This window comes from Rissa tridactyla, chromosome 15 (assembly GCF_028500815.1).
Source record: "Rissa tridactyla isolate bRisTri1 chromosome 15, bRisTri1.patW.cur.20221130, whole genome shotgun sequence".
NCBI lineage: Eukaryota > Metazoa > Chordata > Aves > Charadriiformes > Laridae > Rissa > Rissa tridactyla.
The window spans coordinates 7,860,414-7,886,854 of NC_071480.1; the positions used below are offsets into that span (position 1 = coordinate 7,860,414).

The following is a 26,441-nucleotide window of genomic DNA, read 5'->3' on the forward strand; positions in this document are numbered from 1 at the left end:
GTTCTTTCTCACTGACTCTCATAGTGCTACAAGCAAGTTACAGGAAATAGGAGAATACGCTGTTCTTTTTCTTAGCTGGAAAAGAAGAAAGTGGTGTTAAGTCAGGTACAAAGGAACGAAAAAGTTTAAAGAGTAACGAACTGCTCTGCACAGCATTGCACCAGTTTGGATTCAAAATCCATTGGCTGACGAGTACAGCAGATTATCAGATCAACTGTTTCTCCATTCAGTGTGTTATTTCAAGTTATTTATGGACAAGCTAATAGATGACCTTCCAGGGACTATAATCTGAACCGATGCCCTTTTCTGGCAACACTATGTATGAATTGCAGGACAGTGATACAATCAACTTGCTTGCCATGTGCATCTTCTCCAAACCACCACCTTGCTTAACAAGGCCACTTGATCTCCAGGAGTGCTCTTTGCCTCTACAGCTCAGAGAGGGACAGCTCCACCTTCTTCAACAGGTAAGCGGACATGAGCCTGTTGCCAATGTGAAAGAAGCAACTGATGGAAAGAATAGATATGAGAGCAGACAAGGATCACAAAAGGGAATTCAGAGTTTTATTTCCAAAAAAAAAAAAAAAAGCAATGTAGTGTTGAAACAAAAATCAAGTTCAGTTAGTTTTCCTCTGATTTGAATGGCTACAAAAATAGATTCTACCCAAATCCATAAAGCCAGTTAACAGTACCATAACAAACAAAACCCAAAATTACTCATTCAGATACCACATACAGCAGTCACAGGAATCTAGCATATATTATTTAATTTTTTTTTTTAAAAAGTAAAGTTCTAAAATGTTTCTGTTAAAACTGAAATACCCATACGATTTTAAAAAATTGTACAAAAAATAATTTTAAACCAGTTGGAGGTAACAGTGTGCGTTTATTAAAATCCTGCACCAAGGCAGTAACATTTATAATTTAAAACCCAGCCCAGTAGAAAAGAGAAATGTGCAAACATTTAAAAGTTAGATGTACTCAGAGGCTTGTGGTGCATCAGACCTGGCGATCCACTTCTGTCCTAATGCAAGGCGGGCTCCAAGAGGAGATGTCTCAAATGAGGCACTAAAAGGGGAGGCAGAGGCCGGCATGCATATGCATGCAAGTTGCAGCTCACTAGCCTGCAATGCAGGGAGCAGTGGTGCCCTCTCCCCAGGGACGGTTTGCCCAATCAGTAGTGTTACAGCACTCAATCCAATGCCAGAAAGTCCTTGATGAATTCTGGTCAATCTGCTTTGGGATAAAAGAATGCAAAAGCCATTTTAGAAAACAGAAGTTGAAAGCTAATGAGAGCTAATGAGTTGATATACTCAACAGATTATTGCTATGAGCTCTGGCTACCTCTCCATCATGCTTCATGGTAAGATTAAGCATCAGGCAGGAGCCTTCAAAGGCTTTTTATCTCTTCCTTTAAAACTGATGCAGCATATTTACTCTTGTGGTACAAGGTGATGAACAGTGCTAGTACATCACACAGCGAGCAGATCTACATCCTGAAAATTCAGACCATAATTCTGCACTATCACAAACCATTTAAATAAGCTGTATTTTACAAACAAACTCCATTCTACTTTCTGCTTCCTTTGACTGCTTCACTGGGCCTGAAATATCCTGAGCCTCACCTACCTCCTCCATTACTTAGTCCATGTCCTAATGGATTTCTTGCCAAATTTCTTTCTGCATAGCTCCTGCAATGACACAAGAAAAGATTCATTATTGCAATGCAGTATCATCCCATCCACTCCCAGCTGCTAACGGAAGACCAGGATTAGGTAGTGTCCAGAGGAAGTGCGCAGAGCAGAGCATGTCAGGCAGTCACTTATCCTTACACACCAGCAGTTACCAATCCCACCAAGCTTCCTGCATCCGTTGCCAACAGTATTCCTTTGTCTACACTTCCGTAGCCCCTGTCACCTGAACATCAGTATTCTAGGGAGACAAGGTAAAGCCCCGCACCCATGGTGGTAGCTTAGCTCTATTGTATAGACAGAATGGGAGCAGAGATACTGAACACGTCCCAGTGACAGTGTCAAGCCAGGATTAAAACTCCAGAGTCCCATCCTCGACCAACTAAGCCCATGTGGCCTGCCCTTAGATCAGTATGGGTTGACACGAATATAAACCTGTATGCGAATACTCAGAGTCCTGTTCCTTTGGGATGTGGGAATGTGATCTCTCCTGCTTTTCGGAGAGAAAGAGACAAAGCATTATTCATAAAAAATGTCAAGGGACAACACGTGAAAGAGAACCTGCCTCTCTTACTATTTCCCTTTGATAGTTTGTGGGACACACACAACCAGATTCCAGCACAAGGATCCCTACCATCATGTTGGGCATCCCCCTGCTTTCAACTAGAAATGCCCTCCCTTGCCAGACCCAGCCATTAACAGCAGCAGTTGGTTAATACTCACCCTCTGCCCCCCTCCAGGGTACTCTGGATCTCCTTCAGGACTTCTGGAAAGCAGAGGGTTAAAGCAGTGAGCCAAACCAGAGGAGATCTGCTTTCAGGCAGCAGCCTAGCCACATTCCACCTTGCCTTTAAAACCTGCCTCCCACAATACGGAGGTCAGACCTTAATAGTTTCATTGCCCCTTCAACAGCATGAAGTTTTTACTGAACAGGCTGGCATAAAGGACTGAAGCAGTCATTTGCCAGAGGAAATGTTGCCAGTCCCAGTGTACCAGAGCCCCAAAGGAACAGTCTGTTCCAGCTGTCATTTTACACAAGTCCTACTGGAAAGTAAAGATCCTTCTCTTATCACAGCAGTGAATGCAGCTATGTGGAACAACCCCTGCCTGAGGGTATGACTGTCTGTCCAACCTCTCACTTCTCCCGATTCACGAAAACCCACTGTTTCTACCAGTCTTGCGTAATTGCAGATCCCTCGAAACTAAGTACTGGAACACACAAAATTCCCAGCAGCTTTCTTCCTTTCCCACCCAGAAAGGCACCTGCCCTGTCAGTAGCAAGACTTCATCTTACTCACTTTCATCATTGAGTAATGCATGTTCCATCAGCCTCCCAGACTTCCTTTCTAAAAAAAAGAGTAGGAAAGCATCTGTTACCTAACAATATTTTCCCCTTTTCATGAAAATGTGCAGTTTTGGAAACCTGCAATAGAACTGGATTTATTTATTTCCCCCTGTTAAGTACCTTTTGACTTTACTGAATGCTTCACAACTAATCCTTAAAGCCTCTCCCATACTGAACTGTATTTTCCAGCAATACTAGTTTGGCTAACAGAAGATCTCATCTGGAATTTCAGACCTTATCCTCCTACAGCCTCTTCCTTCCAGCAGAAACTATGTTCCATCCTTTCAAGGCAACCTTACCACACACAACTTCCTTTAGAGCTAGCAACTACCATGTCCAGGCAGGTCACAATGTTTCCCTCCTGTCCCTCCTTACTTTCCTCTTTCTTAGGTAGAAAATATCAACTGTAGCAATAGGAAAGATGTTTCAGGTTTACACGTCACCATTTAGTACCATTATCGTTTGCTTACCATCTTCTCCATAGTCTCCTGAACTCCTTCCTGATCCCCTAGAAAAGGAAAGGAGACAGAAAACAAACACTGACTCTGAGGCATAGGGGTGCAGAGAATTCACATATATTCTTGGCAGCTACAAGAAGCTCCAGTGCATGCTAACTAATGGTTTGTTGAGCAAGAACGTAGGAAGGGCTTCACCACATGTTGGTGATACAGAAGCCCGCAGGCATCAGAGAACATTTCTAAACTTTTGGAATAAAATTCCTATGGGATCTCCATGAGCGTCAGACCTACTGCTATTTGCTTATGTTCTAAGAGGAGAGGAGGAACACTGGATTTCCCATCACAGAGCAACAGTTCAGCCTCATCAGTAACACAGAAGTATGCAAGTGTCAGGTGTCAGTCAGACACATCGTTAAGGAACAAGTAAAGCCAGCCAGAGCTTACAGTTTACGACTCTAGCTTAGGGATACCAATTCCAATGCTTCACTACTTTGTCCCACCCAGCTGTACTGCAAGTAGGAAAATCATCAGGGAGAAGGTTACATTTCCTCATGCCAATTTCTTGTAAACAAAGACTTCAAAGTCCTTTGGTTTTGGCTGTTGTTTTTTTGTGATTTTTTGGTTTGGTTTTTTAAAGACAACATGCTCTATAAAATACAAAACTTTGTTGGAAACAGTTTGGAAAAGGAGACAGACTTCAAGAACTCAAAACACAGGCTTGCTTCTATAACACAGAAGCAGATCTCACTACTCAGACACAGTCAGTGGGCAAGAGTTTTACAGACTTTACCTGGATTTTCTTGCAGCATTCTCTATGCCAGACTTGTTGTGCATATGATTGTTGCTTGTAACTTCGGGCATGTCCACAATGCACCGGGGCTCCACTAACCATTTGGTAGAAAGGGAAAACCTCTCAAACTCCGATGGCGAGATCAGATAGAAACCTACAGATGATTGGGAATTTATAAGCAATTCTCAATTCCAAGAATCCAAAAAAGAACAGATCTCAGCATCCTCTATGTCTGGCAGAAAGGGCATGCATTTCCTCCTATGTAAATGAGAAGGAATCATTGAGGAAGATATTATCCCAGTTTCCCAAGGATTATGTTAGCCTAGAGACTGGGCAATTTAAGATTATGCTGAGTTGTAATTGTGTTGTCCTGTGCTGACAGTTATGAAAAGCAGCAGAGAAAAATGTAAAAACTGAACTACAAAGCAGCAATCCACCTTCATCAGCCATAGGATGTTAGATCCCAGTTTTGCAATTTGAGCATTGAGCCACGGGCATGTATAGGAGGCACAATGCAGCCATTTCCACAGTGACTGCTGCTTAGAGAGCCATTCTCTTGACTCCAAACAAGAGGAGAGTGGCCAGATGAAAGCTTCCTATGGGGCACATCCAACCTGTTAGCTGAAAACCGCTGTATTTATTAACAATAATGGAATAAACTCACTTCTGTTAATTCTGATAATTCAAGTGTAAGTACCTGTTGGCAACTGGTACTGGCCAGAAACATATAATGGATATATTTACATAATATTCACATGCATACACAGCCAGTTCTAAACACTAAGCCCTATAATCCCTTTTCCACTGTCTCAAACACACAACAGAGGCAGATGATATGGGAGAAGCACACCTTACCTTGGCCATATTTGGTGAAGACGCAGGATGCAATGCCGCTCACATCTTCTTTGCGGATGCAAGGGTAACGGATCTGTAACTTGAGGAAGGGCAGCGAGATGATCTGAATGTCTCCCAGGTTAGTCAGGACAGCCAGGTCATTTTCACTATAATCGTCAGTCTTGCAGCTGCCAAAGTTCGCAACCGTCACCTTTCGTACCCTACAGCCTTCCAGGGCCGTCAGCTTGAGCTTCAGTTTGGAGCTAACCTTGGGTAATGTGAATACCTGTCAATAGAAACAAGGCGCTGACATCTCTTTCCTGCACAATGGCAGCTGCCGCACCCCAGGACATCTGCTGCTCCCTCCTTTAACAATGCTTTGATTCACAGTGAATACACACAGGTGTAATCTGAGTCAACCTTTCCCCTGCTCATGGGACAAGAAGTAATCAGCCACAGTCAGTGTTAGAATCTGTTTCTGTTCTGATATCAAACAGTTTTACCCTTCAGTCTGCAAACTGTATTTCTCCCCTAGTTCTTTCAAAACCCCTCCATATTTGGCTATAAATTATTACTGAAAGAGAAAAAGGTTTACACTGTGTGCTCTTCCTCAGTAAAAAGCCAGGGCCAGCTTATAGCAAGCTACTTCAAGTCTTCTCTTCTACGATGACTAGTTAGTGTGCAAAACAAGAAGCTTTTTAGTTGCTTCACAGAAATGCTTAACAATTCCTGCTTATATACTAACCACAGCAAAAGTCCTTTCCCAAAAGCAGAAGCAGCCTTGTCCAAAGAGTATAATGTAATATAGGAATACAATTTCTGTGATCAGCATGTGCATCACTATGCTGAATATCCAATTTGTCAGCACACGCCTGATTTATGGACACCCCAAAAAGAAGCACTGCCCCAGGGGTGTTATTCAGGTACAGCAGAATGAGCACTCCCAAGTGCACCTTTCCACTGAGCACTGCCCAGTGCTTTCGCAAGTTTTATGCACAATCCATACACACCTCCTGGGTGATACTTACCTTAAATTGCTCTTCAGAAACCACCAGCAGTTGATGGCTGCCTTGCATATCAGGACTCTTAGAAAGGTCATGTGCTACTTCTAGGGGTTCTGGGAGGGGAGTGCTGCGTCCATCCAAGACAAGTATACCCACAACAGGAGCCCTGTGCATCAGCTGAATCTCTTTGGCTAGACAAGCAAGATAAGGAGGAAAATAAACAAACAGAAAAACCAAACAGGAGTCTAATCAGAGACACTATGTTAGAACCTCACTCATATTCTCTCAAAGCTGGAGACCTATACAATGTGGCTATTGAAACCCTGCCTAAAAAGATTTAGTAGTTAAAGAGTATTTGGACTGAACTGGTTCATGTTAAACAGTAACTATTACTACATAAAGATAGCAGGTCCAGCTGTCAGAATAAGGTACATGTGCACTGAGGCTTGATGGTAAACTTCAATGACAGCTGACACAAATTGAAATTTCTTAAGTCAGTAGGAAATGAGGCTAAGGTATATCAGGCAGTGCTGGAGCTCACTTACCCTTCAGTTCAGTTGCTGCAGTGAGCATTGCTTAGCTCAGACACTGTTACGTTTAGCTCCACTGATAAACAGTGGTAATTGAGCTACCTTGCTTTTCGTATGCAACTCTTGGTTATACTAGTGATAGCTCAGATCCATTAGGATCTTGCATTCACAAGGCATACTTACCCTGCTCTGCCCTGACAGGTTCATCCATCCTCCTCTCTGCTGGAGGAACACGTAAACAGAAGGCGTAGACTGTACCTCCATTGGTGCCTGCCCACAAGGACGGGCAGTGGCGCGAGCCTGGAGCAACAAGAAGGCTCATGAGAAGGCACTACCTGTGACATCCTTGGATAACTGCTTTCCACTAGCTATACACATTCTCCCTCTGTTTATACCCTAAATATCTTTATATTATGGCAGACTTGCCAGGGAAACGACAGGCTCTTAGCACTTCTTTTCCCAATACATCTCCATCAGCAGCTTTGATGAAGGACATGGCACGTGAGTAAAGGGAACAGAGTGCTGTTTCCATCAGAAACCACAATTGCTGCATCCATTTTTCATGTATTTATATCACATATGAGCAGAGTACATTTGTGCATAATATCAGTTTGGGCTCTGATGCACAACCAGCCACCACCCTCACCAAAATTAAAAGGCTCTGCTGGGGGGAGGGGTGAACTTTAGAGTAACAAGACAAGGAAAAGCTTATACAAAAGAGTCAGATACCATTCCAGCACATTTGAAAACCATACATAAAGGCTGCATCCATAGATGAACTACTAATTGCCTTGGATTAGCCAGCAGCCAGAACAGCTAGATAACAATTCTGCATGACAACATATGCTCTTGTTCTATATTAGTTTTTCAGCATAGCACAAAGTAGGACATAGGAGGTGCCAAATTTTCCTGGCAGTAAATTCTAATACCTTCCTTGGCAGGAGGAGGAAAAACCCATTTGGAAGAAGAGAGAGATGCTTTTTTCTACTCACTGTCTCTCAAGAAGGTATCAGCAAAATATAAGGTGCGCACAAAGCCAGTGAAAGAGTCTTCTGCAGACCGGGCTTCAATCTTCCGCTGGACTGGAGCCAGTTCCATTTCCTGCAATGCGTCTTGGTCAAATTTGGCATTTGCTTCTTGCACCTTCAAAGAGAGGACACGTTTTATCAGTCAGGCAAAGACATGGCGGGGAAGAGAGACAGTAAGAGTGGCAGCAATAGAAAGGGAAAGCACCATCATACCAGTGAACAGGTATATTCTGCATAATTAACTACAGACAATACATTTTCTCTAAAAGTGTGACTATTTTATTAACAGATAGCAGCATCAGAAGTTGCTAGTTTTAACCCTTATACCAGTAGCTACTGATACCATAGCAGGACTGCAAACCACTTCCTGCTCCAGGACCCCAAAAAGGTGGGCCCCTCACCTCTGAGGCATTTCCACTACCTCCTCGTCGCTTCCTACTAGACACCCGGCTTCTTCTGATCCGCCTGAATGATTGACGGAGGGACTTCTTCAAGGATTTCACCCGAGACAGTGGGCCTTCTAAGGCCAGTTGGTCACTGGGATGCAGTGTACACCTGAAAGAGGGAGACAGCAGGCAGGTGGTCACTGTCTACTGGGTGGCAATCCCTCCCAAGAGTCCAACAGGACACATACAAATGTTGGAACATGCTTATATATTCTTGAAGATCTTGAAGGACAGAGTCCAATGAGGCACAGCTGCTTGCTACACTGACTGCTCTTAAGAAATCGCTTATCATAACTTGCTTTGTTAGCAATTCCAGGCTATCTTTAACAGAGGATTACCACAGACCTCCTGGAAAGGGGATACTTACTTGACAAAGACCAGTCGTTTCTGCTGGTGATCAAAAAGCCCAAAACCATGACTAGTACCAAAGGCCACAAGCTTCCATTCAGAGTGAAGGGCCAATGAGGTGACCACAGCTGGTGGCTGACATTGGACAAGGACAAACGGCTGAAAACCAGCTTCAAATCGAACAGGTCCATCTCGAGTCTTTAGTTTCTCGTGACCTTTCCATCGATAGCCCTCTTGGTCCTGCAGGAGATCTGCTTCAGCATGGTCCACAACATGTTCTGCATCTTCGTCATTCAGTTCCATCACCAGTACCTGAAAGGAAGAGGACACTCTTTGCTACAGTTTTTACAAGTCAAGCAGTCCTCCAAGCTGCAGCCTTCTCAGCAGCTGCAAAACTACAGTATGTCTCAGGGCTGATAAATAGCATTAGATAAAGTCTAAAAATACAGATTAGAGAAAGCAGAGAATTGTGAAACAACTTTTTCAGCAACTAGATCGATTTACCACTATAGAAGTTAGTATTTCAAATTTTAACACAACTCCAAGTTGCACTGTGATGACCTGTGCTAAAAGCAAGATTTACAATGACTGTTTATATTTCAATACCTGTCCTGCTGTACCAGCTACAGCCAAGTACCCACTGTATTTACACAGGTAGATCTTCTGGATCCCAAGTCTAGGATCATCACTGTAAGGGTCGAAGGTACCAACCTAGGTAAGAGAAAATACACAGTGTCTGGTCTCTGCATATGCATTAACTGGGACAAGAATCAAAACACCTCAAGTTTTCAGAAAGCTTCCACAAGCAATAGCTATCTTACTTTGCGAAGTGGAGGCCATTCGTCCTCACCCAGGGTGTTCATATTGTCATTGGGATCAGCATCTGTGAGAAATACTCTCACTGTGCTTAGCTTATAAAGGAGATGTAAGCAGACACCAGATGCATCCCAAAACCGCACAGTGCCATCTTCATGCCTGTATGGGGAAGGGTTACAGAAACACACATCATACAGGAGAACAGCAAATCACCCAGAGGAGGATGATAAAACAGAGGGGGGAAAAAAAAAAAAAAAAAAAAAAAAAACACAACCAAAGACTAAACCACACTGCTTACAAAAGCCCTGAGCTGTGCCAACTTAGAGCTTCAAGAGAAAGATATCTGGGGGGGTTTTGTTGTTTTTTTTTGTGGAGTTTGTTTTTGTTTTGATTTAGGTTGTTGGGTTTTTTTAATCCAGTTTGTTCCTGATGATCTGACACCAGTGTACAATTTAAGATTACTCCAAAAAGCACTGAAAAGGAAGAAAAGCTTAGCATACAGAAGAACAACTCATCCTGACAAAAATACTATTACTGGGAAGGAGGGAAAGAACTCAATCTTTAATCTTAGTTCTCCGGGTGAAAGCTGGTAACATTCTTCCAATATAAGGACTTCCAACGACTTGCTGCATCAAGAGTGAAGTCGGAAGAACGGCCCACTGAAATTCTTAAAAGTGCTTTGAAAAGAAACTGATACATTTTTATGCAATGAGACAGTCTCTTGCTAGCTACTTCCACCACTTAGCTAGATCTGTTCATACTGATCAAAGCAGACAGGAGTCCAAGCAAACCTCTTTTCTGAGATTCAGAACAGTGTAAGGTAACAGGGGGGTAAGCTTCAAAACCTGCAAGACTAAGCTCCGCTTTTACATTGCTCCCTTTGAACTAGTCTGGATTACTGCCTGGACTTCTACACTGATGTTTGGTGGGGGACATGGTGGGGCAACAGATAATACATCAGAACTACAAATAAGCCAACTTTATAGGTTAGCTGTGGACATCACAACCTGTTTGCTCAGAAGTAGTAGAACCAGGTAGCTTTACAAAGCCAGCAGCCCAGCTTTGAGAGGTTTTATTGTGAAGCTGCAGTCTTCTTCCTACAAGATAAGCCAACTTTAATCTCATGGGAAAGCCTCAGTTGGTTCAAAAGGAAGAACAGAAACTGGAAAGGGCTCCTTGATTGTTATCAGTTAAGTACATACCCTGTTAGAAGCAAGTCCCTCTGCGGAGGATCTGGAGCTACATTCGTGCCACCATCAATCGGCCATGGCTGCAAATACATTAAGGGAAGACTGTGACTTCCTGGGCAGTGACAGTGTGAAGAGAATATGCAGTCAGCAGGAGAGCATGAACTTCAGTGCAAGGGGCAGTGAAAATAGTCCATGCTGTTAGCTTTTGTTTGGATTAGATGTTCCCGTTCTGACACCAGCTGTGCTTTTTAGAAGATATTCTACACATTTCCTCAAGAAGCTGTGCAGAAAGCTTCATGCTTCTAAATGAAAAGTTTGTTACGACTGACAGCTGGGAACGCTCAGACTTTCCTTCTAGCTTGTCAAGGCCTGAAAAAAAAAAATCACATTTTAATCCCCCAGTGTGAGTTACTGTATTGGTGGTGCTCTGGGAAAAAGCCTTTCTCGACCCTATTAAGAGGCAGGACAACGTCTGTTGGGACTCATCCCTCCACACGGAGTCAGCAGTGCAGACCACCCACATTCTGAGCAGTCATGCTGTTCTTAAACGCATGGGAACACATGTACATTTAAAGCTGCCATACCATATTCGAGTAGTGAATGTTCTGCTTGCTCCCAGCACTGATAATCCTCTCCCACAGTTTCAGTGGGATGTTGGAGACATGGTGCGAGCAGGTGATGGCTGAGCAATGGAGAGAAGCCAGGTACGGAGGATGGACTGCTGGCCAGCCTGCAGTTTTCAAGTCTATAACTACCAGCTCTTCTTCTGCCAGCACCACCATAGCAGAAGGGTCATCAAACTCTGCAGAAATGAGATTCATTGAGGCTGAGAAAAATGACCATCCAAGGTTAATAGAAACAAGCTTCCTGTAAAGCTTATTTGAAAAATGTTATCACAGAGCTCTACACAAACATTTTTTTTGGCAAAACCTCTAAATGCTTCTGTGTTAACCAGGCCTATTGAGGCACTAATATTAATAGATTTCAAGATACTAGCAGATTCACTGCAATTCATGTTTCTTTACACCACTCCTGGGACTGTCAGAGTGACTTTTTATAGATTCCACTGCAGAATTAAAAATTCGTTAACAACATACACGGCTAAATAACACAAGCTCATGTTCACCACTGTAACAGCCACAATTCAAAGGACTTTACCTATGGCTAATTAACAACATGGGGTGGACAGACATGCATACACCCCAGCAGTGACCCATTTAGTACTGTGTTAGGACCACAGTCCATCTAGGCTAAGCTGCTTAAACACAGTAATGCCTTGGGTTCTGCAGAATGCTTCTCTGCTTGAACTGACAAGTATTTACAGTTCAGCTCTCTTACTTTTCATTTTCCTTACTTTTCATATGTTGTGACACATCCTCTGGACTTTTTTTAAAGAGTGTGTACATCATTTAATATATAGTCATGTGTATATTAGACAAGATTACAAAAAAAGAAATTTGTTAATGTAACTTTACAGATGACACCTGACACAATCAATAATTAAGATTTTTCATTGTAACTAGAATTAAACTGAAAAAAAATTAGTCTACAAGGACACTCTTGAATAATGTTTGCAAGACAACCACAACAGTAACTGGTGCGGAAAATCAAAACCACAAATCAGTTCATACCAATAACGATTAACACAGCTACAGAAATCTAAGTGAAAGCATAGCTATAGTGTGTGCGTGGGGGGGTGACAGTGAGCCATAAGTAAACAAGCAGCTTTTCACTGACCTTCCTTGCTAACCTGTACTTTTACTTCCCTTCTTTAGTTGTTCGATTACCTGGAATATACTTGCAAGAAGGCACGTCTATAAGCAAGCACATACCAACGCTGTTCACTCAGCAAAAATTGACTTCAAGTAATTAGTACTTGGCACCATTCTAGTTAGACAGCCAAAGTTTCACCTCTGACTAGCCACTGTCATAACACAAAACTAATTAGTTCAGTTTCTTCATGGAAAAAGTGTTTTATATACAGTTTTACTTTGCTTTCTTCCATGCAGTCATTTGCAGTTGCCTACAGGACTTCTGAATAGAACAAATAATATCATACCTGTACTGTATTACGTACGATCAGCCCTACATTCTGACTGCTACCAATATTAACCAAATATACTGTTTTAACAATATTCTTTTTCCTGCAAAGGCACACATCCAAGCTTATTGGTTATGGCAAGAATCTGTTTTAAGCTGCTGAAGTAACAAGCATACTAAAATTTGTCATGACTGCCATACACTCATCCACCTGCTAATTTAAAAAAAAAAAAAAAAAAAAGAGAGAAAACAGGAAGGGCTGGCCTTTTAAAAATTGTTTCCACAGCATATTCAGGGTAGTGGAAAGTCACCAGCTACCACCATGCTGCAATGCATAAGCTTTGTGCTTATTAAATTAAGTGGCTTTGGTACACAATTAATACCTTCGTATTGCCATTGCAGGGAAGACTGCTTAAGGGCAAACAAGGCAAGCTACGTAGATCCACTAAGCTTAGGCAATCAGCCACAAGGAAGCTTGTCAACCACAGAAACCTCATTTTATTGTAAAAAAACTTCCTCATCTAAGTGCAACAGCTTCAGCTTCCTGTAGCAGCTCCTGTCTGTATGCACTAGAAGTCGTGTTAACTAGTTAATTCAATCCTTGGGAAGTATAAATATAAAGCCTGTTAAGTTCAGTTACTTCATCCTAAATGACTTCTAATCATATCCAGGAACTGAACTTTAATTAGTTAATCTCTTACCTAAAAAAACCCTCAGATTTCTTTCATCTTTAAGACTTTTGTTCCATCATCTAGAATCTCAGCTCTGACAACTTCATAGAAAGCAAAAGAGTCTAGTTTCTTTAATGATAAAAGCTAAACAGTATCTCAAGTTTAATGGCATTGTTAAGCTTGAAGGTTCTGCACATTTGGAAGACACTTATAAAAGGCAGCGTTGTGTAGGGAAAATCTAGAATAACAAACATATGTAGGCACTTCATCTCAGTCACATTCTGTCTATTTCTTTACTGGTTTTTCAGTGACTTGCGAGGGTCTGTTAAGGTCTGGGGACAGAGGCGGGGAGGAATCCAAAAGCTGTTTCTTTATGCCTACTTTCCCAAGATGGACATCCCCCGGATCCATGGTCTGCTTTGTACAATAGGCCAGAAGGAGCCAACGTGCATCTACGTATCTGAATGCCAATGCCTGCACAGTGTGTAGCTGGGAGCTGTCACCACCACCCCTGGCAGTACACAAGACAAATAGGTTTGGAAACTAGTCTACTAGGCAAACCAGAAAGCCTGAGAAGATTCAGTAACAGAAGATTTGTCTACAAGTTCCTAAAAAGCATCTGGACTTCTGTGATTTGGTCTGATCCAACTTCCAATACTGCACATTTGTGGAGCTTGAAATAGCATTTTATACCAGAAGCAAGAACTACACCAGCATTAGAGAAACAGTTCTTGGGGAAAAACCTTTACAATTCCATGAAAAGAAAGAATATTACAGCTACTGTGGAAATAAGGGCAACAAAACTCTTCAACAAAAGCAAGAATCTGACAAGCTCTAAGCAAGCTGTGGAACGAGTGCTATTCAGTTTTAGAACTGTTTACATTCATGTTCACCAGCAGTAAGTAAATTAAGTTCTCTATATACTGACCCTTGGTTCTATGTCACCCTTTGCTGATTTATTACCCAGAGCCCTAGTCATAAATACAGATAGTAATTAAAAGAAACAGTGTCTCACTGGGAGTAGATTCTGCTTTTAATTATTGACTCCTTTGAAGTGCTATTTCCAAACAGCAATATTGAGATCCTCATTTCACGACCTGGTTATGTCCATCTTACACAGACGTGAGCTTAAGTGATCTTTTCTCATTAATGGCGTAAATTAATTTTTTGAGGAATGTATGGCATTTGTAGCTAGCCCGTTTTACACTTCACTTTTACATCTCAAATCTCTTTTATGGTTGGACTCAATCTTAAGGGTCTTTTCCAACCTAAATGATTCTGTAATTCTCTGTTAAAGTCTCAGAAAACCCCCAAACAACTGACCTCCTTATCATTTCATATGCTATTTATTCCAGGCAGATTTCCACATGCTTACACAGCTATTCTAATTCCTCAGTAATGCTCTTTCATCACATACCTGCAGTAGGCTCTGAACTGAAGATTATAAAGAAGTCTATCACCCGTGATGTGAAGTCAAAGGCTGTTTGCTGACTGCCATGGACAACAGAGATACTGTGCCGGTCACCATAGCTAGCCCGGGGCATCCCTCCTTGGAATATAATGTAAGGAAGCCTTAAGAGAAAGACAGAGTTAGAGTGGTGTATGTTGAAGTAAGGAGTAAGCAAAATTTCAAAGACATGAGGCAAGTCAAACTGCGACAAGAAATTCTTATTATGTTACTCTAAAGGGCTCTTACGATATTGCACACTGCACCGTGACTGACTGTTTAAATGACTTTAAACAGGTGAGACACCACGGACTTACCCATTTTTCGTTGTCTGCCAATAGATCTTGGAGATGGCCTTGCAAGGAAAAGGACCTAAGAGAACAGAGTTATTTGCCATAATTCAAGAAGTGCATCTTTATATTAAGAAGTTTATTATTCTGCTTCACCTAGGTCACCTCAGCCTCCAAGTCAAGGGGAGTCACCTGAATTAGTAGGCACCACCACCACCTCCCCAGACCAAGCCACATCAGACAACAAGTCTTCTGGGACACATTGACCACAGTACTCCTCAGCAAAACAAGGCTTAGACTCAGGGTAAGTTTTGAACTACATTGCCGATGGCTAACAGGGAGTGGAAGTGCTGTTGTAGAAGCTGATTAACTAGAAAGGATTGTTAAACACACAGACATTCCTGAAACTAATGTAAAGGTGATAGAGCTTTAGAAGCTTCTATATGCTTAAAAAGATGAGGTCATCCCCATTGGATGGGTTTCAGCAAAGAAAGGGCATCATTTCATCACTGCTCAGGTCAACAAAAAGTACACTTAGCTCACTATTAATTACAGAAGATCCAAGCAACTCCTGCTGAACAGAACACTTGAACTAAAACAAAGAGCTGAATCACCAAAACCCTCCTTCATAAAGGACATAAATTAGTGTCAACACATTTTCTCTCCATATTCAGGACAGACCTCAACATTGTAAAGGAGTTTAAAATCCAAGACCAAAAAAAAAAAAAAAAAGAGTGAAATCCCTTAAGTCTAGGCTCACAATCCTTTCAAAAGGTAGCTCTGCATTTTGCCATTAGAATTAAACAGTGGCGAGAACACAACTTAAGTGTCCCAGACAAGCTCAAAATGAGTTTGCATTTAGATGAATACGCAACCGTTAAACCTCACTTACTGACCATAAGGCACAAGGTTTTCCAGAGGCTCAGGCTGCCTGTTGTCGCTGGATACTGGCCACTGGGTGTAACTTCCATCGTAGTGACAACTAATGAATTTACTGCCATCCCTCTGCCAGTAGAGGTTCTCCAGTTGCTGAAGAGAAAGACATACAATGACCGCTCTCCAGAGGGCTGTTAACCCCCCCAAAACCAACACATTCTTACTAAAAAAGAAGCCTTATCTGGCTCTCCCTGCACCTACTTGTCTTCAGGTGCCCTGAGAGGAGAGCCCTTCCTCCTCTGCTGAACTGACTCTGGATTGAATTAATACCTGGCTGCCCAGGAAATGGTGTGTCACTTTGTTATTCTGCAGGTCCCAGAGGACAATCAAGCCCCTGCTATATCCAATTAGGATCTGGTCAGGGTTCTTAGGATGTTCCCGAAGAGCTTCCACCAGTTCACATGATCGCCTGTTACAATAATCTTCCGGTACCCTACAGGAGTAGAAAACCAAGAAAAGTTTATTCCATAACCTAATATGACTGTAATAATACTTAAGGTATAAGAATGAGAAATTAAGCAACAAAAAGTTCAAACAGATGAGAATAAGTAAAATCTTTCCAAAAATCCTTCAACCAGCAGAAAAATTTTATGTAAGACATCACACCAGGCCTGACACATGAACATGCATCCAGTCCCATTTTCTTCAGGGAAAACCCAAGGTTTACAATGAATTCCAGGACTGCATCCCAGGAGTATAAAGACAGTCCAAATCACCCACCCTATTCTCATGCGGCCCTTACAGAATAAAGGTAACATGGAAATGTTGGTAGGAAGCAACAATGATATGAATTAGGACAGTTTTTAGCAGCACTTGACTCTCCAGAGTGACAAGATCCTCATTTGGACAAAGCAGTCTCAGAAGTTCTGCCAATAGTCAAAAAAAAAAAAAAGGGTAATTACAGCTAAGCATAACAATTTTTGCAAAAGTAAACGAAAGGGACAGAGCAGAAGGTTTGCAGATTTACTCCAAGTGTCTCCTGCATAGTTCTGCCTATATGCTATACCTCCACAGTGGCAGTACTGGGTTGATCAGGACAGAAACTGTTACTTAACACACACCAGGACAAAAAGTTACTTTCACAGGAGTCATGCAGATTTGGACAATGCTTAACACAACAGAGAGGCCCCAGTACATAATCTAGGGTGACATTTTAACAAAGGATATGCCTGCTAATGGGATTCCACCTCTACACAGCAGTGCCTGTTTGCTCACTCACCGCTGCAGCACAGCCTCAGAGGTTATGGTCCTGTCCTCTAGCACTCTGAATGATGGAAGCTCCACTACAAAGATGTTGCCACTCTCTGTGCCAAGATACAGGACTTCCCGTGAGGAATGGGGAAGGACAGCTGTTATCTGCGTGGCACTCGGTGGTGACCTGGGGAGGCAAAGAGACTTGTCAACGGCATGCAAAAGACTATCGCTACTGAACTTGAGAGAACTAACAACTCAACAGCAATATTTCGAGCCAGGCATGATTTCTTTGAAGAAGGCAAACACTAGTTTGAAGATAAATTATGTCAGAAGACTTTTGACCAGTGTGTGGACAAAGACCCTGGCACCTTTTTACAGAAGCCTCTCTTATTAAGTGTCCCCACAGGAGCTAAAATTAGCTCACTCAAAACTGGCAAACAATATTTTAAACTCTGACTTAAGGGATGCTTAGATTTACTTAACATTTACAGCTCCTGTACACACAGAAGCGGATGCACAACATTAAAAAAATATATCATCCCTTACATCAGTACAACACACCAAAAATGTGGTCTCCCGGGCCCTAGCCAACATCCGTTTGGTTTCCATGGGTGCCCCTTTAATGGATTCACAGGAGCAAGAGTCTGTAAGAACAGGACAAACTCTAGCTAGAATAGCAGAATTTTCTTACTTGCTTATCCCCAAACTAGCTCAAAAACACTCTTCCAGATTACCCAGGTGGCCCTTTCAATGTGAAGCGGTGCTCCTCCCGCAGCTCAGATGCTCCACTGTGCTGCTTCAAACTCCAGAGATGCAAGCTGTTATCATCTAGCAATGTCACCAGCTGGCACTACAAAACCACAAAACAAGGTTTTTTTTCAGAATCACAATATTAAATGTAACACAGTAAATCTAGCAATAAAGTTGCTGCTGTTCATAATTCTCTGCTAAAACAGCACTGAGGAGCCAGACACAGTTCTTCATAGCAGTGGGTATATACTGCAGCAATGCTGTTAGCTAACAGCGAGGGATGGTCGGGTGAGACACGAAGTAGCCTAAGGGCTGAAAACCCTCTTACATAGGACAAAGGCACAGGTTATCACTGAGGGGGATGACAAGGCTTTAGGCTCTTGAAAGAGATCAGCCTGTGCTGTAAAGCTGAGCCAGGCAGCTGCAGCCTGTTAGCTCACCACCTTCTCGCTCAGCATGGTTTGCTGAAACACACCCCAGCTTTGGGTGGGGCTGATACAGTCTACTACACCACACTCCTTGCATTCTTCATGTCCAACCTCATTCTGGAGGGTTGTGTCAGAGTCCTTTTATGAGCCCAGCCCTGCTGGCTGGATGTTCAAATTGAAGCATTTTACCTGCTGAAGCCACACCTGGTGAAACACTCCCCATGGGAGTTTCAGCTTATACCATTAGTTAAGCAAACAGACACCCAAAACCACCTCAAGAATTAAATCCCTCTCATAGAGAGGCCACTCATGCTATACTGGGGGCATCAGGCAAGAAAGCATGTGGCCAAGACACCAATCTGCCAGTCAAGGGAAGGGAAAGTGGTTAGACAGCCACCAGACATTTGGAAAATTGTGCCTTCTTATTTTTAGTTTGTGGCAATAACTGTTCAGCAATCCCCAGGAGCAAGATTCAATACCCCAAAACACAAAGGCAACAAGCTTAACAGCGGGTGAGGTCACTAGTACTATTCTGAACTTCTGAAAGTAATTAAATCAGTTCAGCAGCAGCTACTGTTCTATCTGTTCTGCAGAAGAAAGACCACTCAGTCCTACTGAAAGAATAGGGGCTGCAAAAGGTGAAGGAAGTTCTCACTTCGGCAGCAGATTGCCTGAACTATTTTGGCCTTATTACCATTCCCAATATGTTGCTTGAGATAAATGACTAATAGTTACAAATAAAGCTACTCCTAAGTTTTACTGAGCATCTCCACAGCAACAAGTGCTGCTGAGAGCACAAAATACACTGGGATAAGCATTCCCAACCAAGCAGTGTTTGAATATACTTGGTAATAAGAGCTCAGTCGCCTGGGACAAACTCAACACCTGTTTAAAAGAGGTCTACATAAGTCGCAGAGGGACTGAAAATACACTTACCTGATCAGGTATAAAGTGAATCTGCATTACAGTATTGTTTTCTTCATGTAAACCCATGAACTCCACCCCAGGAGCACCATATCTGAAGAATTTGTTGAGGATCTACAGTATTTAAGATGACCCACAGCTACAATTAATAGATAAGAAGCTTGCTAGCAAGCAAGATGAAAAGAGATTAGTTTGAAACCATGTTTTACTGTTAGCAATCTGGACTGAAAAGAACCAATGCAAATCTACTTTGATTTTATATGCTTGTGGGCTGTTACACAGGCTATAGGAGAACACTGAAGTTTACTTCATCCTTTGAGCATATGCAGAAGAGGTTCCTGGACCCTGTTTTTTCTCAGAGATGTTTAGTGGTTTCCCAGACACTACAATCCTGCTTAACTAATTTGTAACCAAGAGACAGATGGCTACCGCCCGCATGTGGAGTCCAGCCTCTGAACACAAACAGCACCAGGAATGAATGATTAAGCAGGCAGAGAGAGCACCAACTTTTCCTTTCTGGGCTGAGTGATATCCCTGTTTTACGGCTTGCCTAACTGGTACTGTGCCATGGGAATCATCTTAGTGCCTCGCATATACACAAAAATCGGGCTAGACATCATTAGCTAAAAAAAGAAAAAAGTCACTACCTTCAATGTTTAGACCTTTAATGCCTGGACAGTCAAAAACTCTGGAAGCTGAAAGCATTTCTGACTTCAGTTTTACCCTTTCAAATAGAATTGCTTTAAAAAAAAAAAAAAGGAACCCTGCCCCAAATATTTAAACAACCCTGGAATTTACAACATGAAGGATTGCTAAACTTAGGCCAGATCCAGTCTGACCTTCTGCATAGCAAGAGCAAAGAATTTCTAAATGCATCAGCTCAGCTTCTGTTTGAGCTATAGTTCAGCTCTTAGCGAGATAATCCCATTCTGATCAGATCAAAATCACTTCAAACCTAGGCAAACTGTTCCAATAACCCTTGATTGCAAATTTATACTTAGTCTAACTTTTCACAGTGTCTTCAAAGTTGCATATTCTGATGGGTCAGAGAAATCTAGCCAAAGTTGTTCAAAAGAATACAGTTTGATGGCTCCTGATCGTGTTCCAATGGCCATAAGGCGGAGAAATGGGCTATAGCCCAGTGCACTGGGTTGATGAGGAAATCCATGTTCCACAGTCTGGTAGAGAGAAAGAAAAATCAAGATCAACAGCATGTTACATGGGCATTATTTTATACAGATAAAAACCAGAAGTTAAATATGGCAGTCAGAAATAAAGCACTGAATGGCAGCTTTTTCTGCTGAAAAGTGTTCAAACACAGGTTAGATTTGCTGAACAATTGCCTAAGGTTTAACCTAATCCAAGAACCCCTGGCTCCGCAGCCAGGATATGCACGAGTGTAAAAGAAATGAAAGAGAAATATTCTGAAAACAGTAACCCAAGCAGCTCTTTATGTTAAGATTATAACTAACTCTGCATAAGCACAGCTTACTCAGTCACCACAATACTTTTCATCACTCCACATCAACTCTAGTTCTGTAAACCAACTGCTCAGCACAATTTCAAAGTCCGACACAAATACTGCATATTGTAAGGTCAGCTTTATCTGCCAAATTCCACACAGGTCAGCCTTCATGACCTCCTCTTGTTGATTGACATCAAGAAATGATGCAAAGCTATGAAGAACTACTGAGTGAACATCAGTGCTCATCAAGAAAACTAAACAGATTTCCCCTACGGGGCAGTCAGGAAAACTAATGTAACCGAAATCCATTTTCCAGACGTAGCACAAGGAACACTGGAATTTAATGAGAGCAAGAGCCTGCTAGGCCACCTCAGACTAATTCAAAGCCATTTGGTAATAAAGAGATGTCAGTCACTATCGTAGGAACCAGTGTGGTCTTTGTGGCTTGGTCTTAGTGGCTTCCCTAAAGTAGAATTTACGCTGCACCAAGAGCAAGATTTGGACCATGTTGTACCCACCACACTTAGCATGGTCAATGCATTTACACACTATGGAATAATATTCTGCCATACTTGCAGGATGCAACCAAGCTGCTTGTAAAATAGCTCAGTCAAGTTTTTAGAAGTGCTAATGTACAGCTATTATCATTGTTTAAACAAAACAAATATGCACGAGTGTTCAACAACATATAGCCACGTAAAGAAGGATTTGTGTGCCCAAAGATTAATAGGGCTACTTCTTGGGAAACATTGTTGTCCTTACAATCCCAGCTTCTGGAAAATATGTTCTTCTAAGGCAAGCTGGTCAGCTACAGAAAATGAATTTGTTATAAAACAGCCTGAGGACCACTCACACACAAAGAAAAAAGAAAGAATAAGCAGAGAACCTTCCATCTACAGAAGCAAGCACTTGCACCTCACTCTCATCATGTCTTTGAGACAGAGCTACCACATCACTTGGCTTTATGGTTTATTCAACCTAAAAGTAACACCTGGACTTTATTTCCTGCATAGTGATTTCCCAACTTAATCCCTTGCAGGAGAATCAAATAAAGCCAGTTTCAGTTCTGTGGTCACGCCATTAGCCTGAGGTGCTCCCAGCTGCTACAAAGTAGTTTAATGCCCTTTTACTGGTCCTGCTCAAAAACACAGGCACAGGCGGATACATCTGACTCCATAGTCTGCCAGATTGCTTCAGTTTTAGCCATTTGCTCGTAAATTGTAAAAATAGGCGTCCTTCCTCTAAACCATCATTTATCCCAGTCTGAGGTCCTATTAGGGAAAGATGAGCCATTTTAGAAGATATAAAATCGGAAATACTGAAGCATTTCCCAATTTTCTGCTTGCCAACTCATAAGACTGGGCAAAGGAACGGTTACTCATTTTTAACCTTTTATATGTAGTAAATCAAGATTAGTGCTCTGGCTCCAAGATCACTGAGTTTATTTCCCTTTATGATAACTTAATCTCCAGCCTTACTTATTTATATTCTAAAAAGGTAATTTAAGTGTTAAGTTTGTGTTATTAAAAATAAATTTTGATAAGTCAATCTTTTTAATGTCACCCTTGAAGTTGTTGCTAAGCAGTCTTTGCTTAGCTATACATATAAAACTTCCTAGAAGAGACAGTATGAAATTAGGAATTTATCTATGGACTCAGAATTGGAAAAGGACAGTTTTCTAATCCAGCACAGGCAAAGAGGAATTTCTCTGTACCATCATAGCTACTGAGACAACACAGAAAAGCTTCCTAGTTGTCAAAGTTGTGGGAGCATGATACTATGGTAACACAGTTCTGGGAAGAAGATTCAAGGTAACACGTTATCTTAACAACAAATCAGACATTTAAGTGAATCAAGTGTAGGGCAATAGACACCATTCCACTCGCCCCCAAAACAGAGTGAAGAACTCATCAGGGAGACACCAGTGTAACTCCACTGTTAGTTTTAGCTTCAACTTGTTCACAGTTGCTGCACTGTCATGTCATCAGCACAACTAGGTGCCATTTTCAATGAAACATCAATTAGAAACTGTGTTTATTCTGAGATTTCTTACAGCCCAGAAGATAAGGCTTTAGCCATAATTCTCATAATAGAAAACCATGATTTATACAATTCTGTAGTGCTTGTTAGGATGCCGTTAATACTAGCCTTAATATTGGCCTAACTGTATCTTGGTTTTTATGTGTTAATTTGTAAATACATTAGACAAGTCAATAAAAGCTTTAATTTTCAAGTAGGAGACCTATGAACTGCATAACCAAGCACGTACCAATCAGTCCTGATAATAGGAGGGTAATTTTTTCCACAGGTTTTCCTTCAACAGAAAATTGGAAGTACCCTCCCATCCCATAGACAAATTTGCAAAAGCTACAGTAACTATTACATCCAGGAGTAAACTGTTCGTAACAGAAGACCACTGCAGAAAAATAGTACCACATGCAGAAGGACAAGAGGAGAGTATCAGTAACAACCACAGTGCATTACCCAACTGCTTATGCAGTAAAGTAAACGTACGGGCGGCTTTTTGGCTGCATTTGACACCACCAGGGCCAGGCATTCACATTCACTGTACTGATTACCCAGATCTCTTTCTTGCACTTATTTATACACAGTCGTTAAATCACATCAAGTCAGCTTTTCAGCCGGCCTCCTTCCCTCCCCTCTCTCAGGCAGCCTTCATCAGCCAATCCTTTCACCTGCTCAGCAGGTAAACCCAGCAAGGGGGAGCAAGGGGGGCAGAAGAGGTTACAATGGAGGCTTTCAGCAGAGCTGAAATAAGAAACTAGAGTGCCCACAGTGTGCCTTCGCTCCTCAAAAGGGCCTTTGTTTCTTTGAGGAAAGGTAGGAGCTTTCGTTTTCATTTTCCTCAGACCACAGATATATCATTCTCAGTAAAAGTAAGCCTGATGTCAGCAGCATTAACTAACAGAAATGCTTCATGTCAGTCATATTTACTGCAGGAGAAATGCGGCCAAACCTAACAGTTGCTCCCAGCCCACACTAAAGCTGTGCAGGTGAAATTCAGTGCTGTCTTCCTTCTTTCATTTCTCTCCGCTTCTCCTCTCTGATTGTTTTATGACAAAGCAGAGACAAACCCAACCACAGGCAATACAAACCCTGTACCTTTGTTAATGTGCCTTTTGAAGAAACAATGAAGCCTGTATGTGTTAAATCTACTTTGCATAGACACTAATTCAGTATTTAAGGTAAGCTATCCATCACACCCATTAGCAAAGAGTTAGGAAGACTGAAAACGGGAAAAAACACAAAGCCATAAATTAAATACAATGTTCCCAGTTTGGTAACATTCAGCTGTAAGACAGGCTGGTTCACCTGTGCGTTACCCATCCTCTAGTCTGACAGTGCCAGCCTGAACATGTTTGTTCTGCAGGGGTTGGACTGAGCCAAAGGCATCCAAATACTACTTCCAAAAGCAGGATAAACTTAAAGAAGTAGACTGCCAAGTCCACATACCTTATCCTTCATTCTATCCACTGAGCTAAAAACAGATTCTTGCAACAGGTACACACAAGTATGGGAAGTTCTTACTCATACAGAGAAACAGATATGCAAAGCTAAGTGACTAGCAGAATTTAGGAAGGTGTTTGTTGAAACAAACACAAGTTTGAGGACAGTTTGAAGAGCTAGTCCAGTGGTACAGTCCTTCAAAACCACCTGGACCACCTCTTATCTGGAACAGAAATGCAAGAGGGAAACAGTAAAAAGATCACAACCTATTGAAACTTCAGGGAGTACACAAAACAAAAAAATCCACCACCACCACCAATTAAAAAGACTTTTTAAATTGAAGTCCATTACTAGGTCAGCATGGCAAAATATATTCCATTATGTTAACACTAAACTTGAATATGAATGCATGATTCTACACAACTTCAGTGTAAATAATAAAATGAGGGCAGGAATCCCCAGCACTTTTAAGGTACATACCTTCCATTTAGTCACTACCAGCATCACAGGTAGTCACCAGGCAATTTCTCTGATCAGCAACTTTACAGTCACACAAAATATTTCCCAAGCAGGTTCTTAACCAGAGGTGTTTCAAAGACCTCAAATAACAAGTGTTTACAAACTTGCTCACCAGTACTAATGTGCTTGCTTTACAGGCACAGGACAAGACAAGGACGGTCTTGGCACAGAAAGTACCATCTTTCTTGGCTCCTTGAAACGACAACCTTCAACAGGTCAGAATTAAGGTCTGACTTTCCCAGATCTTCTCAGTCTACCTAGCTGTGAGTAGATGTTTATTTTATCAAAGGGTTCAAATGATCCATTATCTCTGGAAATACTGCAATGGGCACACAAGACTTGGGGAAAAAAAAAACTTTATGCAAGAGAAAAGTATAATGTAAAAGATTCTGCTATAATGTAATGGTCTAATGTTGACTCCCTTTCCAATTCTTGTTAGAAAAGAACGAGTTACTGTGGCTTAAAAGAGCAAATGCATTTTGCAAGGCCTTTAATTACCAAGTTGCTAATGAGAGTAAACCATTAGGAAGTGTCCAATGCAGTTGCCTCCCTAGAAACGAGATGCAATTTTTACCTTCAGGACTAAATCAAATGGAGTCACAAATCCTAATGCCAACTTCTAATATATTTGGAAGTTTCCCTCTGCTGCAAAAGCTAGTTCTTTCAACCCTGTTTTGCATCATCCAAATTAGTCTGTCTCTGGCAGGTAAAGTTTGGCCAAACTTTCTCATAAGATAAAGGCATATTCAAGGAAGAGACATCCCTGTAATAGCAAAAGTTTTTCCAAGGTATATACAATTTTATATGCTTATAAACAATTCTGACCCATCTCTGGGTTGTCTTCTGAAGCTCTCTGGGATGTCTTCTGAAGCTGACACTGCATTCAGCTAAATGCAAGCGACTCAATCCTGGTCTTCATTTACTGAAATTTTTATTGCATCTACACTAGCGTTTCCTCATGCTAGCAAGCAGAAAATAGGCCTGAAGCACTCAAGTTCTTTTTGTCTCCCCAATAGGAGGGAGGTATGCATGGAAATGGTGTGGTTTGGTACCAAATTACATTAAATCATTCATCTCAAATATCCAAAGTTCCACTTTAAGTATGTATCTACACTAGAATTTTAGTGAATCAAGGAGGTTATTTCACAGGCTGACTTCATTTACCCATTATACTTTTCAGAAAAATTCCATTTAAACCTTGGATATAGAAAACCTACAAATATTTCTAATACCCAATGAAGGTGTAAGTAGCCATTAGCCTAGCAATGAATTAATACTAGGCATTTACAAACATGAAAGCACTATGTTCCTGGCCAGGGCTCAAAAGAAAAATGCCCAGAGTGTTGGATAGCTAACACAGCCACTGCCGTTTCCTCTTCAAATAAGGAAGGAAAAAAATTAGATACAGATTCAGGCCAAGATAATACCAAATTCATTATTAATGACCATTGTGCTGCCTAGGTGCTACTATGGTTCTACCACAGAATTTTAAATTCACATTTACAAACAGAGGTACACTTATAAACCCGAAGTAGAATCATAGACAAAGAACTGTGGCTTCAGCTGTATCACAAGCTGTGGCTTATGTGTATCTTTAGAAAAATGTTTACTTTCATAGCAGTACAGCAAAGACTACCTGTAACATAAGTAGTCACAGCACATAGCAGGACAAACTACAGAACACTCAGAGTATATAAAAGCTGCTGCGAAGATCCCTTCTTTCAGCAAGTGCCACTCAACAGCATGACAATATCCTTTTTCTTAAAAACTAAAGCCAGGATTGAGAACATGCTTGTGAGCTTGAAGAAAACTAGTCAGGCACATTGGGG

General features: G+C 41.6%; 1 protein-coding gene across 8 annotated transcripts in view; it reads right to left on the reverse strand.

Moving 5' to 3' along the window:
- Positions 1 to 569: 569 nt before the first annotated feature.
- Positions 570 to 26,441, reverse strand: part of LLGL2 (LLGL scribble cell polarity complex component 2) — a 37,648-nt gene continuing 11,776 nt past the window's right edge. For 4 of the 8 annotated variants that reach the window (XM_054221514.1, XM_054221512.1, XM_054221513.1 and 1 more), the window contains exons 3-26: positions 20,241 to 20,338; positions 19,173 to 19,254; positions 17,793 to 17,908; positions 17,084 to 17,242; positions 16,135 to 16,297; positions 15,825 to 15,957; positions 14,956 to 15,010; positions 14,609 to 14,763; positions 11,065 to 11,282; positions 10,493 to 10,560; positions 9,296 to 9,449; positions 9,081 to 9,185; positions 8,494 to 8,786; positions 8,082 to 8,235; positions 7,645 to 7,795; positions 6,836 to 6,952; positions 6,147 to 6,313; positions 5,140 to 5,404; positions 4,285 to 4,438; positions 3,507 to 3,544; positions 2,990 to 3,037; positions 2,415 to 2,457; positions 1,630 to 1,691; positions 570 to 1,236 (exon numbers count right to left, since the gene is read on the reverse strand). In XM_054221514.1, coding sequence (XP_054077489.1) covers positions 1,229 to 1,236; positions 1,630 to 1,691; positions 2,415 to 2,457; positions 2,990 to 3,037; positions 3,507 to 3,544; positions 4,285 to 4,438; positions 5,140 to 5,404; positions 6,147 to 6,313; positions 6,836 to 6,952; positions 7,645 to 7,795; positions 8,082 to 8,235; positions 8,494 to 8,786; positions 9,081 to 9,185; positions 9,296 to 9,449; positions 10,493 to 10,560; positions 11,065 to 11,282; positions 14,609 to 14,763; positions 14,956 to 15,010; positions 15,825 to 15,957; positions 16,135 to 16,297; positions 17,084 to 17,242; positions 17,793 to 17,908; positions 19,173 to 19,254; positions 20,241 to 20,338 — 3,006 coding nt within the window. In that variant the 3' untranslated portion in view covers positions 570 to 1,228. Of the gene's footprint in view, positions 1,237 to 1,629; positions 1,692 to 2,126; positions 2,182 to 2,414; positions 2,458 to 2,989; positions 3,038 to 3,506; positions 3,545 to 4,284; positions 4,439 to 5,139; positions 5,405 to 6,146; positions 6,314 to 6,835; positions 6,953 to 7,644; positions 7,796 to 8,081; positions 8,236 to 8,493; positions 8,787 to 9,080; positions 9,186 to 9,295; positions 9,450 to 10,492; positions 10,561 to 10,586; positions 10,850 to 11,064; positions 11,283 to 14,608; positions 14,764 to 14,955; positions 15,011 to 15,824; positions 15,958 to 16,134; positions 16,298 to 17,083; positions 17,243 to 17,792; positions 17,909 to 19,172; positions 19,255 to 20,240; positions 20,339 to 26,441 lie in introns of those variants that run through there. The other 4 variants (XM_054221516.1, XM_054221519.1, XM_054221517.1 and 1 more) reach the window with 4 other exon arrangements.